The 15,538-nt window shown below is 58.1% G+C and overlaps 2 protein-coding genes across 5 annotated transcripts in view; one reads left to right on the forward strand and one right to left on the reverse strand.

Moving 5' to 3' along the window:
• LOC122388132 overlaps nt 1–15,538 on the forward strand; it is a 215,896-nt gene that overhangs the window by 124,442 nt on the left and 75,916 nt on the right. The window lies entirely within an intron of this gene.
• On the reverse strand, nt 1,340–3,667 carry LOC122388134. The gene is made up of 2 exons (XM_043378940.1): nt 3,538–3,667; nt 1,340–2,619 (listed from the first exon to the last, which is right to left on the reverse strand). The coding sequence occupies exon 2, from the start codon at nt 2,617–2,619 to the stop codon at nt 1,408–1,410; it is 1,212 nt and encodes a 403-aa protein (XP_043234875.1). The 5' UTR covers nt 3,538–3,667; the 3' UTR covers nt 1,340–1,407.

A 15,538-nucleotide genomic window follows, 5' to 3' on the forward strand; every position in this document is an offset into this window, starting at 1 on the left:
CATTCCAGATTGGCTCCTGTTTTCTTTCCCCACATCAACTCTATGAATAGCTTGCCAATACGAATCCAAGTATAGGGAGAGTATAATAGATTTATCTCTGACCATGCGGTGAATCAGCCTCGATGACGGGTGACCTCATTCCTCCCGCAAAAACGTCCGTGTTTCGGCTCACCGACTGCGAGTCGGCTCCGACGGTCGTCGACCAACAAAGGGGCCGTCTCGTGCCGCGGCGGGCGCCCATTTCCTGGCCGCATCCTGCCCGCCCGTCCGTCAGCAACTTTGTTTGCCGCAAATCCATTCAGCCTGTCCGCTTCCTCCCAGGAAAATCAACTAAATAATAGCAAAAGAAGTTCAGTCGAGCAGGTTCTTACATTGGTGAAGACGGTTTTTGCCTGGGTTCATCCGAGCTACTGAAAGAGCCTGCGTAATATAATTATTTCCATCTCCAGATGCAGGAAATAAGTTTACCGGTGTGGACGCCGAGACGGAATCCAAATGGCGAAGTTGGCTGGTGGGCCGCGCCGGGGACGTCCGTGGAGAGGAGGTCCAGATCGGAGTGCGGCTCTGCAGCCATTGTTGTTATTTTGGTGGCCGGCTGCTCCGAAACAGAGTCAGAAGTTATCAAAAGTTAGACGTCTCATTGTCCGGCTGTGGAATGGGAGCCAAATAGCCGGATGCTGCGGAACGTAACCCCCATTTTCTATGTAAGATCTCTGAAATTATGATTTTGGTTAAACACTGGAGTTTTCATGCATCCTTTTTGAAGTATTGTCAAATACAAAATCTACACTAAGCGGCATTACTATCTTGTCGGTCAGCATTTGTATTTGAGTGTTTTTTTTTTACTCATATTTTGTCATTTTATTGCAGCCATCACCTGACTATTCCTGTTCTAAGCGATATTTTCGGTCCCCGTCGGCTGTATTATTTTCAAAGACAAGTCGCGGTCCGTTTTTACCGTTGCACTTGTCTCCTACCCGGCGATCGGCCGATGTGTCCATTTATTGCGGGAGCTGAACACACCGGATCCGAACGTCACTCTATTTACAGTTTAGGGAGCACAAGCGCGTACCGCTCCACACGTCCCTCCGATCCCGTCTCCCGGGCCGCCGCCCGCCCAGCCAGGGCTAGCCGCCGACCCCGCCCCAGGGCCACGCGGCAGGGGCGGCGCCGGGCGCGGCCAGCCGGGGAGGCGCCGCGGGCGGCGCCAGGCGTGCCACAACGGGCGGCCACAGCCGCCCGTAACACCCCTCCCCCACATGAGCACGAGTCATCCCACGAGCACGAGTGACCCCCCGCATGACAACCACACCAAAAACAGCCTCAACAAAACACAACAACAACAAAAACGACAACTTCGAATCATACATTCATACACACCGTCCCGAGCGCCCTCACACATGCCGCCTAGCGTCGGCCGCGCCTGAGCCACCCCGGCAGGTAGTCCATCAGTCGCCGGTAGCCGGCGGCGCTGAGGTGGACCCCGTCAGCCGAGAAGAACCTGCCGTCCATCTTAAAGCGCCGTTTCCTCCCCTCCCGCCGGCAGAGGCGTCGGCCGAGCGCGACGAAAGTGGAGTCGGTCTCGCGGCACAGTTCGCACAGCGCCCGTTCGAGCCAGAAGGCCGGGGTGGACTCCCACACTCTGCCACCGTCGCGGGCCGGCCGCGGCGTCACGCCGAGGATGGTCACGGCGCAACCAAGGCTACGGGTGTCGATGATGGTCTCCTTCAGCCGCCCCAGCGTCGCCACCACCGTGACCGGGTCGAAGGCGGCCCCCCTTGGGTAAACGTCATTACCGCCCAGCCATAAGATGACTTGGAGGTCCGTCAGCTCCCCTTTCCCACAGACCCACGCCCTTACTTCGGTCGCGCTTGACCGCAGCCAGCGGCTCAGAGTCAGCCCGGGGACCGCGCACACGGACAGGCGCCGAGGGGGGTCACACCGGAAGTCCGCCCTGCTCAGCATAGAATCTCCTATTAAGAGCACGGCGGACCCCGGCGGACCAGCCTCCGGCGAACCGCCGGACCCCTCAGCGATGTCCCCCAAGCCAAAGTCCGTGTCGATCGGGTCGCCCAGAATCTCGCCCAATATGTCGGCACCGTCGACCCCGACTGAAGCCCCCGCCAGGATGGCGGCGGCCGGAGATACCGGCTCGCCCAGAATTTCGCCCAATATGTCGGCACCGTCGACCGCGACTGAAACCTCCGCCAGGATGGCGGCGGTCGGAGATACGGGTGGTCGTCCGCCGCCCTCCTCGCCGTCTCCCGGGCGTCTCCTGTCAGGAGACGGGAACGATTCTCCATCTGGCTGCGTCCCCCACATGGCTTCACCCGCGGCACCACCATCCGCGGGTGGGACCTCCACCACCACCTCCACCAGGTCCGAGTCCGACGGCGCCGGCGACGACCACAGTGCGGAGGACGGCATCTCCGTCACCACCTCAGTCAGCTCCGCGTCCTGCTGCACGATCAGCGGCAGCCCGGCGTCCGCGGAAGGCATACCACCTCCCGAGAGCCCTCTGAGGAGACCCTGAAGCTGTTCCTCCAGTCGCTCGCGCTCGGCCCTTTCCTCGGCAACAGCCGTCCAGAGGCTGTCTAGCTCCAGCCGCGTAGGGTCCATCTGAAACTTAAAAATACAATCACCTTTTGGTTCACGAGCACTTCTTAGCAGCACAAGTCAATATCTGCCCACCCACCCTACTTGATGTAACAGGGTCTTCCACTACTTTCGGTTTCGATCAGGAGGGACCAAATTTGATTTCCCGCCTGAAACCTTTGACACACATCCTGACCTAGTCACATAATAGACCGGTCACGCTCCTGTTCTGCCGCAAAACCGGATCGAGAAGACACATCGGTCGAGGTGGGTCAGCGCTGGAAGCGACTAACGGGCACCCACCTCGACTGCGGCCTCCCCTCCTCACGAGGGACACCTCAACTTTGTGACCCCGGTGTCCCGGACCTCAGCTGACCAAGACGCCCCACTGGGCAGTCCCGCCGAAAATGGTCAGGAGCACCACACCCGTAACACCCGCTAGTTTTGGACGTATCAGGGCTGAAACGAGCAACAGTGAGTGCCTCCAAGGACGACTGCAGCTGCCCAACCTCCTGTTGAAGCTGACTTACTGTGTCCTGGAGCATCGCGCGCTCAGTTTCGGCGTCGCGCTAGGCTAATGCTACCGACCCACTCGATGTTCGTTCCGTATCAGTGTTTCCTCCTTTATGTTTCAATAACTTTTACCTGTCTCATACAGGGGCCGCGCATAGTCGAGTGCGACACCATCCAACAGAGGCAATAGCCGTTTACCCTATCAAAAAAGCACGACGCTGTCTCACAGGCTAACCGCCTGCGATACTACTCAGTCTCTAAATAATAATAATAAATAATCAAGGCTAACCGCCCCGAAAAATGCCTGCGGTAACCCTACCGTCCCCTCATCCACCACTGATCCGAGCAGACCGCTCGGCTCCGGCCATTAGTTAATCGGCTACAGTCTAAACACAATCATGCCAAACGATAATAACACAACAGACTCACCGTTGCCGTCGCCGGTCCTACCGACCGCGCCAAATATTGCGGGAGCTGAACACACCGGATCCGAACGTCACTCTATTTACAGTTTAGGGAGCACAAGCGCGTACCGCTCCACACGTCCCTCCGATCCCGTCTCCCGGGCCGCCGCCCGCCCAGCCAGGGCTAGCCGCCGACCCCGCCCCAGGGCCACGCGGCAGGGGCGGCGCCGGGCGCGGCCAGCCGGGGAGGCGCCGCGGGCGGCGCCAGGCGTGCCACAACGGGCGGCCACAGCCGCCCGTAACACATTGTGTCCACGTCCTGTCCGCGTCCTGTCCGCGTCTTGTCCGTGTCCTGTCCGTGTCCGTTCGCGTGGCGTTCGCCTCGTGTCGCCTGTCGATCGCATCTCGCCGGTGTCGACTGGGCTGCGTCGGTTTTGCCGCGATCGGTTATCGGCCGCATGTCGCCAGTGTCAGCTCTCTCTACAGTGAGACAAAAACGGCGCAGCGCAGCCGCGACTCGGTCCCCGGCAGTTGCTCTGCTGATGCATTCAGTCGCCGGGTTTTTGCCGCGCTACCAGCACGTGTCTGCGAAGGAAGATCGCGTTTTCTGATCAGGCAAATGCTGACCAATAAATCGTCGTGCACTCTTGAAAAACTGTCGCTATAACCCAAGTACGTCCCAGTAATAGTTTTACTCCACCAATGTTTGGGTGCATTTTGCCGCTCATAAGAACGCTTGATTGATGGCAGGACGACACTCCCGCGGACGGGAAGTCTTCAATCGTCCGGACCGGTCCGTCCATATGCGAGCCGTTGCCAAACGTTCGGTCATCTCCCCATTTTCCTCCCCGACGTTGTCTTGTCGTCTCCTCCCTGCCATTCTGTCTGCTGCTCGGTCCAGTGAGCCGGACCGACTCCCCGGCCCTCCCCGGCCCGCCCTCGCCTGTGTCGCCGTCACGGACCGTCGAAAACGACGAACAAACACTGCCGCTGCGTCGACGGCGACGGGGACGGGCTCAGCGGGAATGGTTCTGAGGATGGCTTGGAGCTGTGGCGCTGGTCACGACTGCGGAAACAACACCACGAGAATCTCACGGACGGACATGGGTGTGGGGCGTGACACATCGGAGTAGACCGACCCAGGCGCCGCTGACACATACGGGAACATAACCGGAGCCAGCAAATCGTGAGCTCGTCGAGGTGGTGCCCTGGCACGTCCCTTCAGAGCAGCTCACTCACGTATCCTATGCACCTTCAAACATTGCTTTACTTAGCCCTCAAGTCTCTCTCACGTCCCCCATGTCTCTCTCACGTCCCTCACGTTCTCTGGGAGGGTGAGACCCGCCCCCTTTTCCGACGCCTCCTGTGGTGAGCTGCCAGTCAGCTCTTCCTGGAAACCCTCGCGTTGGTCGCCCCCGACCGGCGCCGGCTGTCGGCCCGGTCGGGTGTGATTCAGCCCCTCAGATTGACAGCCGATCGACGACTGGTTCCGATCAGACCCGGTCAGTGGGTCTCCCTTGGGTAGTGAGCAGGTCACGGTGCTACTTAGTGCTTCCATGTCCCATGACTTTACGACAGACACTTCTTGGCTTATGCACATTTATCCAGATTGAGAATTTCTGGTAGAAACATCGACGGTGTACGATCGTTGCATGAGTCATAAGCTTTCCTAACAAAATCCCACTCCTTGTCTTGATAATAGACACTTTCCGAGATTTCGATTCCTCCTCAGATTCTGACTTCCCATGTCTCCACGTCTCCACGTCCTCAGGTTTTCCCCTCGCCCCCACGTCTTCTCAGCAGCGCCTCTCTCCCCGGCGGTGGTCCTGCATCCATCTCACTGGCCACCGGCAGCGGTGACGCGCGGGGCGACGTCGCCCGCGCGCCTCCCCCAGCCGCCTTATTATTTTGGGCGGTGACTGCAGGCTGCGACGAGCGGCTTCGCATAATAGTGAAAAATTGGCGAAATACCCAGATTATCATGAGGAATGATGCCAGATTTGGTGTGGGGAGCCAAGCGGCCAACGGGAATTGGCTGTCGTCAGAGCCGAGCCCCACAATGGCTGTTGTTGAAGAGGGAAAGCTGAACAATGCGTATGGGGGCTTGTGATGGCCATATGACGATAAAGTATGAACAACCAGACGTAAAACCGTTCATCCGGAATGCGCAATTTAATTGTAAACGGAGCATGAATGGGTCGATGACTTTGACTAACGACTTCGGACTTGTCATGAACGCGGTTGTGATCAAACATTTCACAAATTACGTAATTAATCTGCCCTAATCTCCTCGTCCAGGTTCACTGGAGAGCGGCTTCGAACTGAGGCGCAGTTTATTAATTTCCAGCTCATCTCTAGCGTCCAATTTTTCAAGACAGCCGAAGTCATTTGTCTCGATGCCACTGAAGGAATTATTGTGTTTCGCACTCGTGTAGTGGAGTCGTGCGTTTATTGCAACACGCTCCCTGTACGTTTACAGTTCGGCTCCCCCTATAGGACCTTCTTCCGACGGTCGAGCAATTCCAGGAATGTCGGCCTCGGGTGGCTTGGTTCGTGGGTCCAAGTTGCGGGGGAGAGTCGGGACGCTCACCAATGTAGGTACTGGGTTTACGTTGCTGCTGAAGTCACTTGTTTGAAGTAGGCTAACTGTAATTGAACTGCCGATTTTCCCGACCGATTTTGGTTGTTACAACTGATTTTCCGTCTTCACCGATCAATGCTTATTTGCTCCTTTTTCATTATTGCAGATAAATCGTGGCTGATGAATGCCGACGCTCCCGAGTTTTCAATATTTTTGGGTCCAGAGCAATGAAATTAAGACAATTTGTTTCTAATCGGCAGAAGCGATCCAGACCAGCGTTATCTAGTGGCCTCGTTATGTCAGTAGACAATAGACACCTCAAAAGAATTCGGCATGTCTCACTGTCGTAAAATATACTGGCGCCGTAAGGAAATCGATGCCGCCACCAATGTCGTCGGTTCCGGACTTGTGTAAAGAAGCTGCATTCCTAAATATAACTTTATTCGTGCTGAAATTAACCCTCGCATGTGTAGGGGGGGGGGGGGGGTCGGATGGACCCCCCCCCATGGTTTTTCGCGAATAACTCGCGTAAAAAGCGGCCGATCGCGACGAAACTTTCAGTACCCTCGCATTGATCAATTTTACACCTACCCTGAAAATTTCATGACCCTGACCCAAATGACCTTTGACCTGTGACCTCTTTTCCGAGACCATGTTTGGCCAGAATCGCGATTTCGCGTATGTCGGCTCGCACTAGCCGCGTGTTTGCAAGCTTTTCGTGGTTTCAAACGTTCAAACATGTGATTTGATGTTACTCCCGTGTGTGTCAAGGTCACCTGAAGGTCAGGTCAGGTCATTGACCTTTGGTGACCTCGGGTGACCTCGGTTCACTTTTTCGAGTTTTACATGTTTCTAGGCTAGTTTTTGGAGCTGAATTCGAATTTAGCAACCATTTGAACATTTACGAAGTAGTTTTGGTGACTTCGTAACATGTTACGAAGCTGTCAGAGGCGGTTGACACGTACTACGAATACCCGTCACGACGCCTACTGGTTGACCTGACCTGACCTGACCCGACCTGGTCTAAATGCTTCAAGACATCATCTGTGATCAAAACTAACACGATATTCGTGATCAGCACCCCGAAAAACCCCTTAACAGCCACACTTTACGACTTTCTAACAGGTCCCGATTTTCCCGACTTTGGGTCATTGACCTGACCTGGAAGGTCAACCAATGACCTAGGACCTTAAAATTGGGTATCATCGGCTTCCTCTCGTCACGGGCAACACGCTCGTTTTTTCCGCGAAGCTCTAGCTCGATCAGGGGCCAAACGGCAAGGGGGGGGGGTCCAACCGACCCCCCCCCCCCTACACATTAGAAGCTGGCAAACGCCGCACACATGCGAGGGAATACGATTCAACCCTCATTCGACTTTTTTGCGCTCGAATTCGACTTTGCGCAAAATAAAACGACAGCGCTTAAAAGCGACAGTTGCCGCAAATTGCACACTCAAACTGCGCTGAAATACGACATTTCTTTCATGTCGCAAAATCTTCAAAGTTATGCATTCTAGGAAGCTCGCTGCAATGAAAAGAGGTAAATTTAGCCCCCCGGAATATGTGATAGTATCAGGACACTGTTTGATTCCGCCACAAATGAGAAAAACGCGATGCAGAACGATGCGGTGAAACTGCGCTCATTCGCGACAAATCGTGGGTAAATTGCGCCTGTATTCAACAGTCCTGTTGGAGCCTGAGTGGTCGAGCACTTTCCGTTTTTCTGTTCTCATTCGTTTAATTCGTAACCAATCTTTAAAAAATGATGCTCATTTGAAAGAGATTTTCTCGCTCGTCATTTCTGATGCATAATGCATACATTTGGTACATCACACTCACAACCATATGTACTTGAATTTTCAGATGAAGGATTTTGCCGCGAAGACGGAGTGGGTGTCGTATACCTTACCTAGATGTTGAGCTGGAATTCGGTGAACAAGTTTTTTTTAAATAATGACCTGAAGGTGACCCAAACACTTTTAATTGATAGGTGTGTTTGCAAAACGCATTCCGACAGCTTTTTTTCTGCTTTTAACACTGTATTTTTCTCGAAATACCTGTTTGAATAATTTTCCCGAGTCGACTTCAGGCGCAATTATCAGACACTTAGCCTAAAAACGACACTACCGAGTCAGATAAAAGCGCACTGCGCCATTTTACGACACTCTGCAGTATGATCCGAGCGCATATGCGCCCTTTCCAGACACTTTTATGTTTGATTTGGGCGCATTGCACTTACACTTGACGGCACAATTTACTTGACAGAGGCGGCTTCAGCCACTGGTTTTGTGGATTTAATGCCTTTTATGCTATACTTTAGCATGTTTAGATGTTAACGATCAGTTTTGTTGTATTTACTCTATGCACATACTTACCTGTTGCTTGCGCGGGACCCCTCTTCATTAGGCCTGTTATGCGTAAAGTATTAGCGGAGGGGATTTCCTTCGCAATGGTGTATGTGCTGCCAAATGTGTCCGTGTGGCGCTCAGCTGGTCGGTGTTGGCCGAGATATGAATGCATAGGTGTATGCAAGGCGGACGGCTCCAGTGGCGGTCGCAGGGGGGGGGGACATCAGGGCCATGCCCCCCCAAAAGGCAAATCAGGGGGGCATCATATCATTTGCCCCCCCCCCCCCAACAACCGATGGGCCCCCATGGCCGTATGGGGCCCTGGCCCGTATTCGATTGTCACGAGGCTCGAGAAACCCACGCCAGCTATTAACAGCTCCTATACCAGTCTTTGAGGGTCCTACACTGACCTCTGAGAGCCCTTCAGTGGCGGTCAAGCGTCCACATTGACCGCTGAGGACCCACATTGACCTCTGAGGGCCCTCCACTGGCCTTTAAGGGCCCCTAAACCGGCCTCAGGGGCCCATCCGGCGTCTGATAGCCTCACGCCGGCCTCTGGTGGCCTCATTTCTGTCTCTCTAGTCCCAAGACTAGCCTTTAAGTGCCTCTGAGGGCCCCGCACTGGATTCTGAAGACCCGATGTCGGCCTCTAAGAGCCCGCATCGGCCTCTGGGGGCCCATTTTGGCCTTTGAGGGCCCTCCGCTGGTCTCTGGGGTCCAACGCCGGCCCATGCCGGCCTTTAAGGGCCCCACACTGACCTCTAAGGGCCCCATGCTGGCCTGTAAGGACCCACATTAGCCTCTGAGGGCCCCTGCACTGGATTCTGAAGACCCAATGCCGGCCTCTCAGGGCCCGCATCGGCGTCTGAGGGCCCATCTTGGCCTTTGAGGGCCCTCCACTGGCCTCTGGGGTCCAACGCCGGCCCATGCCGGTCTTTTAGGGCCCCACACTGACCTCTGAGGACCCCATGCTGGCCTGAAAGGACACACATTAGCCTCTATGGGCCCCGCACTGGATTCTGAAGACCCCATGCCGGCCTCTAAGGGTCCGCATCGGCCTCTGAGGGCCCATCTTGGCCTTTGAGGGCCCTCTGCTGGCCTCTGGGTTCCAACGCCGGCCAATGCCAGTCTTTTAGGGTCCCATTCTGACCTTTGAGGGCCCCATGCCGGTCTGTATGGGCCCACATTAGCCTCTGAGGGCCCCCCGCACTGGATTCTGAAGACCCGATGCCGACCTCTCAGGGTCAGCATCGGCTTCTGAGGGCCCATCTTGGCCTTTGAGGGCCTTCTGTTGGCCTCTGGGGTCCAACGCCGGCCCATGCCGGTCTTTTAGGGCCCCACACTGACCTCTGATGGCCCGTGCTGGCCTGTAAGGACCCACCTTAGCCTCTGAGGGCCCCGCACGGGCTTCTGAAGACCTGATGCCGGCCTCTAAGAGCCCGCATCGGCCTCTGGGGGCCCATTTTGGCCTTTGAGGGCCCTCTGCTGGTCTCTGGGGTCCAACGCCGGCCCATGCCGGCCTTTAAGGGCCCCACACTGACCTCTAAGGGCCCCATGCTGGCCTGTAAGGACCCTTATTAGCCTCTGAGGGCCCCTGCACTGGATTCTGAAGACCCAATGCCGGCCGCTCAGGGCCCGCATCGGCGTCTGAGGGCCCATCTTGGCCTTTGAGGGCCCTCCGCTGGCCTCTGGGGTCCAACGCCGGCCCATGCCAATCTTTTAGGGCCTCACACTGACCTCTGAGGACCCCATGCTGGCCTGAAAGGACACACATTAGCCTCTATGGGCCCCGCACTGGATTCTGAAGACCCTATGCCGGCCTCTAAGGGTCCGCATCGGCCTCTGAGGGCCCATCTTGGCCTTTGAGGGCCCTCTGCTGGCCTCTGGGTTCCAACGCCGGCCAATGCCAGTCTTTTAGGGTCCCATTCTGACCTTTGAGGGCCCCATGCCGGTCTGTATGGGCCCACATTAGCCTCTGAGGGTCCCCCGCACTGGATTCTGAAGACCCGATGCCGACCTCTAAGGGTCAGCATCGGCTTCTGAGGGCCCATCTTGGCCTTTGAGGGCCTTCTGTTGGCCTTTGGGGTCCAACGCCGGCCCATGCCGGTCTTTTAGGCCCAACACTGACCTCTGATGGCCCGTGCTGGCCTCTAAGGACCCACCTTAGCCTCTGAGGGCCCCGCACGGGCTTCTGAAGACCTGATGCAGGCCTCTAAGGGCCCGCATCGGCCTCTGAGGGCCCATCTTAGGGCCCTCTAATGGCCTCTGGGGCCCAACGCCGGCCCATGCCGGCCTTTAAGGGCCCCACACCGACCTCTAAGGGCCCCATGCTGGCCTGTAAGGACCCACATTAGCCTCTGAGGCCCCTGCACTGGATTCGAAGACCCAATGCCGGCCGCTCAGGGCCCGCATCGGCGTCTGAGGGCCCATCTTGGCCTTTGAGGGCCCTCCGCTGGCCTCTGGGGTCCAACGCCGGCCCATGCCGGTCTTTTAGGGCCCCACATTGACCTCTGAGGAACCCATGCTGGCCTGAAAGGACTCACATTAGCCTCTATGGGCCCCGCACTGGATTCTGAAGACCCCATGCCGGCCTCTAAGGGTTCGCATCGGCCTCTGGGGGCCCATCTTGGCCTTTGAGGGCCCTCTGCTAGCCTCTGGGTTCCAACGCCGGCCAATGCCAGTCTTTTAGGGTCCCATTCTGACCTTTGAGGGCCCCATGCCGGTCTGTATGGGCCCACATTAGCCTCTGAGGGCCCCCCGCACTGGATTCTGAAGATCCGATGCCGTCCTCTAAGGGTCAGCATCGGCTTCTGAGGGCCCATCTTGGCCTTTGAGGGCCTTCTGTTGGCCTCTGGGGTCCAACGCCGGCCCATGCCGGTCTTTTAGGGCCCCACACTGACCTCTGATGGCCCGTGCTGGCCTGTAAGGACCCACCTTAGCCTCTGAGGGCCCCGCACGGGCTTCTGAAGACCTGATGCCGGCCTCTAAGAGCCCGCATCGGCCTCTGGGGGCCCATTTTGGCCTTTGAGGGCCCTCTGCTGGTCTCTGGGGTCCAACGCCGGCCCATGCCGGCCTTTAAGGGCCCCACACTGACCTCTAAGGGCCCCATGCTGGCCTGTAAGGACCCATATTAGCCTCTGAGGGCCCCTGCACTGGATTCTGAAGACCCAATGCCGGCCGCTCAGGGCCCGCATCGGCGTCTGAGGGCCCATCTTGGCCTTTGAGGGCCCTCCGCTGGCCTCTGGGGTCCAACGCCGGCCCATGCCAATCTTTTAGGGCCTCACACTGACCTCTGAGGACCCCATGCTGGCCTGAAAGGACACACATTAGCCTCTATGGGCCCCGCACTGGATTCTGAAGACCCTATGCCGGCCTCTAAGGGTCCGCATCGGCCTCTGAGGGCCCATCTTGGCCTTTGAGGGCCCTCTGCTGGCCTCTGGGTTCCAACGTCGGCCAATGCCAGTCTTTTAGGGTCCCATTCTGACCTTTGAGGGCCCCATGCCGGTCTGTATGGGCCCACATTAGCCTCTGACGGTCCCCCGCACTGGATTCTGAAGACCCGATGCCGACCTCTAAGGGTCAGCATCGGCTTCTGAGGGCCCATCTTGGCCTTTGAGGGCCTTCTGTTGGCCTTTGGGGTCCAACGCCGGCCCATGCCGGTCTTTTAGGCCCAACACTGACCTCTGATGGCCCGTGCTGGCCTGTAAGGACCCACCTTAGCCTCTGAGGGCCCCGCACGGGCTTCTGAAGACCTGATGCAGGCCTCTAAGGGCCCGCATCGGCCTCTGAGGGCCCATCTTAGCCTTTGAGGGCCCTCTAATGGCCTCTGGGGCCCAACGCCGGCCCATGCCGGCCTTTAAGGGCCCCACACCGACCTCTAAGGGCCCCATGCTGGCCTGTAAGGACCCACATTAGCCTCTGAGGCCCCTGCACTGGATTCGAAGACCCAATGCCGGCCGCTCAGGGCCCGCATCGGCGTCTGAGGGCCCATCTTGGCCTTTGAGGGCCCTCCGCTGGCCTCTGGGGTCCAACGCCGGCCCATGCCGGTCTTTTAGGGCCCCACATTGACCTCTGAGGAACCCATGCTGGCCTGAAAGGACTCACATTAGCCTCTATGGGCCCCGCACTGGATTCTGAAGACCCCATGCCGGCCTCTAAGGGTTCGCATCGGCCTCTTTTTTTTATTTTTTTTTTTTAAGTGCATTTATTGTCAAATAAACAGCATTACTGCCACAGTCCAGTCATCCATCACACTTCCACTCTTCCGCGATCCGCCCACAAAAGATGCAGCAAAGAGCACATGAAACTGCATAAATAGCATATCAACTAGATCATTATCACCATTCTGAACCACAAGCCCTTCCGGCATGCCAGCGGTCGTCACCCACCACCAACCGAATACAGAGGCCGCGGAGACATTTACGTACATATGGCCCGTCGTCGGCAGCGCCCAAAGCGCGGCCCGCCCGCCGGCGGCCTCCACAGCCCGGCTCTCACGGGGCGCGGGCACGGAGCACGGAGTTGACGCACGACGCATTGCAACATCGCATTAAGAGCGGAGTTCAGCTCATCTCGTCGACAGCCCCCTCCCCCACGGTGGGGGCCCCACCCACCCACCGCGAGACGGACGCGCGGCGCGTCAGCTGACAGGTATGACACCACTCGGGTATCGGTGCCGGCGTCTGAGGGCCCATCTTGGCCTTTGAGGGCCCTCCGCTGGCCTCTGGGGTCCAACGCCGGCCCATGCCAATCTTTTAGGGCCTCACACTGACCTCTGAGGACCCCATGCTGGCCTGAAAGGACACACATTAGCCTCTATGGGCCCCGCACTGGATTCTGAAGACCCTATGCCGGCCTCTAAGGGTCCGCATCGGCCTCTGAGGGCCCATCTTGGCCTTTGAGGGCCCTCTGCTAGCCTCTGGGTTCCAACGCCGGCCAATGCCAGTCTTTTAGGGTCCCATTCTGACCTTTGAGGGCCCCATGCCGGTCTGTATGGGCCCACATTAGCCTCTGAGGGCCCCCCGCACTGGATTCTGAAGACCCGATGCCGTCCTCTAAGGGTCAGCATCGGCTTCTGAGGGCCCATCTTGGCCTTTGAGGGCCTTCTGTTGGCCTCTGGGGTCCAACGCCGGCCCATGCCGGTCTTTTAGGGCCCCACACTGACCTCTGATGGCCCGTGCTGGCCTGTAAGGACCCACCTTAGCCTCTGAGGGCCCCGCACGGGCTTCTGAAGACCTGATGCCGGCCTCTAAGAGCCCGCATCGGCCTCTGGGGGCCCATTTTGGCCTTTGAGGGCCCTCTGCTGGTCTCTGGGGTCCAACGCCGGCCCATGCCGGCCTTTAAGGGCCCCACACTGACCTCTAAGGGCCCCATGCTGGCCTGTAAGGACCCATATTAGCCTCTGAGGGCCCCTGCACTGGATTCTGAAGACCCAATGCCGGCCGCTCAGGGCCCGCATCGGCGTCTGAGGGCCCATCTTGGCCTTTGAGGGCCCTCCGCTGGCCTCTGGGGTCCAACGCCGGCCCATGCCAATCTTTTAGGGCCTCACACTGACCTCTGAGGACCCCATGCTGGCCTGAAAGGACACACATTAGCCTCTATGGGCCCCGCACTGGATTCTGAAGACCCTATGCCGGCCTCTAAGGGTCCGCATCGGCCTCTGAGGGCCCATCTTGGCCTTTGAGGGCCCTCTGCTGGCCTCTGGGTTCCAACGCCGGCCAATGCCAGTCTTTTAGGGTCCCATTCTGACCTTTGAGGGCCCCATGCCGGTCTGTATGGGCCCACATTAGCCTCTGAGGGTCCCCCGCACTGGATTCTGAAGACCCGATGCCGACCTCTAAGGGTCAGCATCGGCTTCTGAGGGCCCATCTTGGCCTTTGAGGGCCTTCTGTTGGCCTTTGGGGTCCAACGCCGGCCCATGCCGGTCTTTTAGGCCCAACACTGACCTCTGATGGCCCGTGCTGGCCTGTAAGGACCCACCTTAGCCTCTGAGGGCCCCGCACGGGCTTCTGAAGACCTGATGCAGGCCTCTAAGGGCCCGCATCGGCCTCTGAGGGCCCATCTTAGCCTTTGAGGGCCCTCTAATGGCCTCTGGGGCCCAACGCCGGCCCATGCCGGCCTTTAAGGGCCCCACACCGACCTCTAAGGGCCCCATGCTGGCCTGTAAGGACCCACATTAGCCTCTGAGGCCCCTGCACTGGATTCGAAGACCCAATGCCGGCCGCTCAGGGCCCGCATCGGCGTCTGAGGGCCCATCTTGGCCTTTGAGGGCCCTCCGCTGGCCTCTGGGGTCCAACGCCGGCCCATGCCGGTCTTTTAGGGCCCCACATTGACCTCTGAGGACCCCATGCTGGCCTGAAAGGACTCACATTAGCCTCTATGGGCCCCGCACTGGATTCTGAAGACCCCATGCCGGCCTCTAAGGGTTCGCATCGGCCTCTGGGGGCCCATCTTGGCCTTTGAGGGCCCTCTGCTAGCCTCTGGGTTCCAACGCCGGCCAATGCCAGTCTTTTAGGGTCCCATTCTGACCTTTGAGGGCCCCATGCCGGTCTGTATGGGCCCACATTAGCCTCTGAGGGCCCCCGCACTGGATTCTGAAGACCCGATGCCGTCCTCTAAGGGTCAGCATCGGCTTCTGAGGGCCCATCTTGGCCTTTGAGGGCCTTCTGTTGGCCTCTGGGGTCCAACGCCGGCCCATGCGGCATGCCGGTCTTTTAGGGCCCCACACTGACCTCTGATGGCCCGTGCTGGCCTGTAATAAGGACCCACCTTAGCCTCTGAGGGCCCCGCACGGGCTTCTGAAGACCTGATGCCGGCCTCTAAGGGCCCGCATCGGCCTCTGAGGGCCCATCTTAGCCTTTGAGGGCCCTCTAATGGCCTCTGGGGCCCAACGCCGGCCCATGTTGGTCTTTTAGGGCCCCACGCTAACCTCTGAGGGCCCCATGCTGGCCTGTAAGGACCCACATTAGCCTCTGAGTGCCCAATTCGGTTTCTGATGGTCTCAAACTGCCCTTTGCAGGTCCTGTACTGGTCTCTGAGGGCCCTAATTTTGCCCCTAAGGACCCAAACCAGCCTTTAAAGGTCCCACACCGGCCTCTG

Source organism: Amphibalanus amphitrite, unplaced genomic scaffold (assembly GCF_019059575.1).
Source record: "Amphibalanus amphitrite isolate SeventyFive unplaced genomic scaffold, NRLGWU_Aamphi_draft 000310F_arrow, whole genome shotgun sequence".
NCBI classification, from domain to species: domain Eukaryota; kingdom Metazoa; phylum Arthropoda; class Thecostraca; order Balanomorpha; family Balanidae; genus Amphibalanus; species Amphibalanus amphitrite.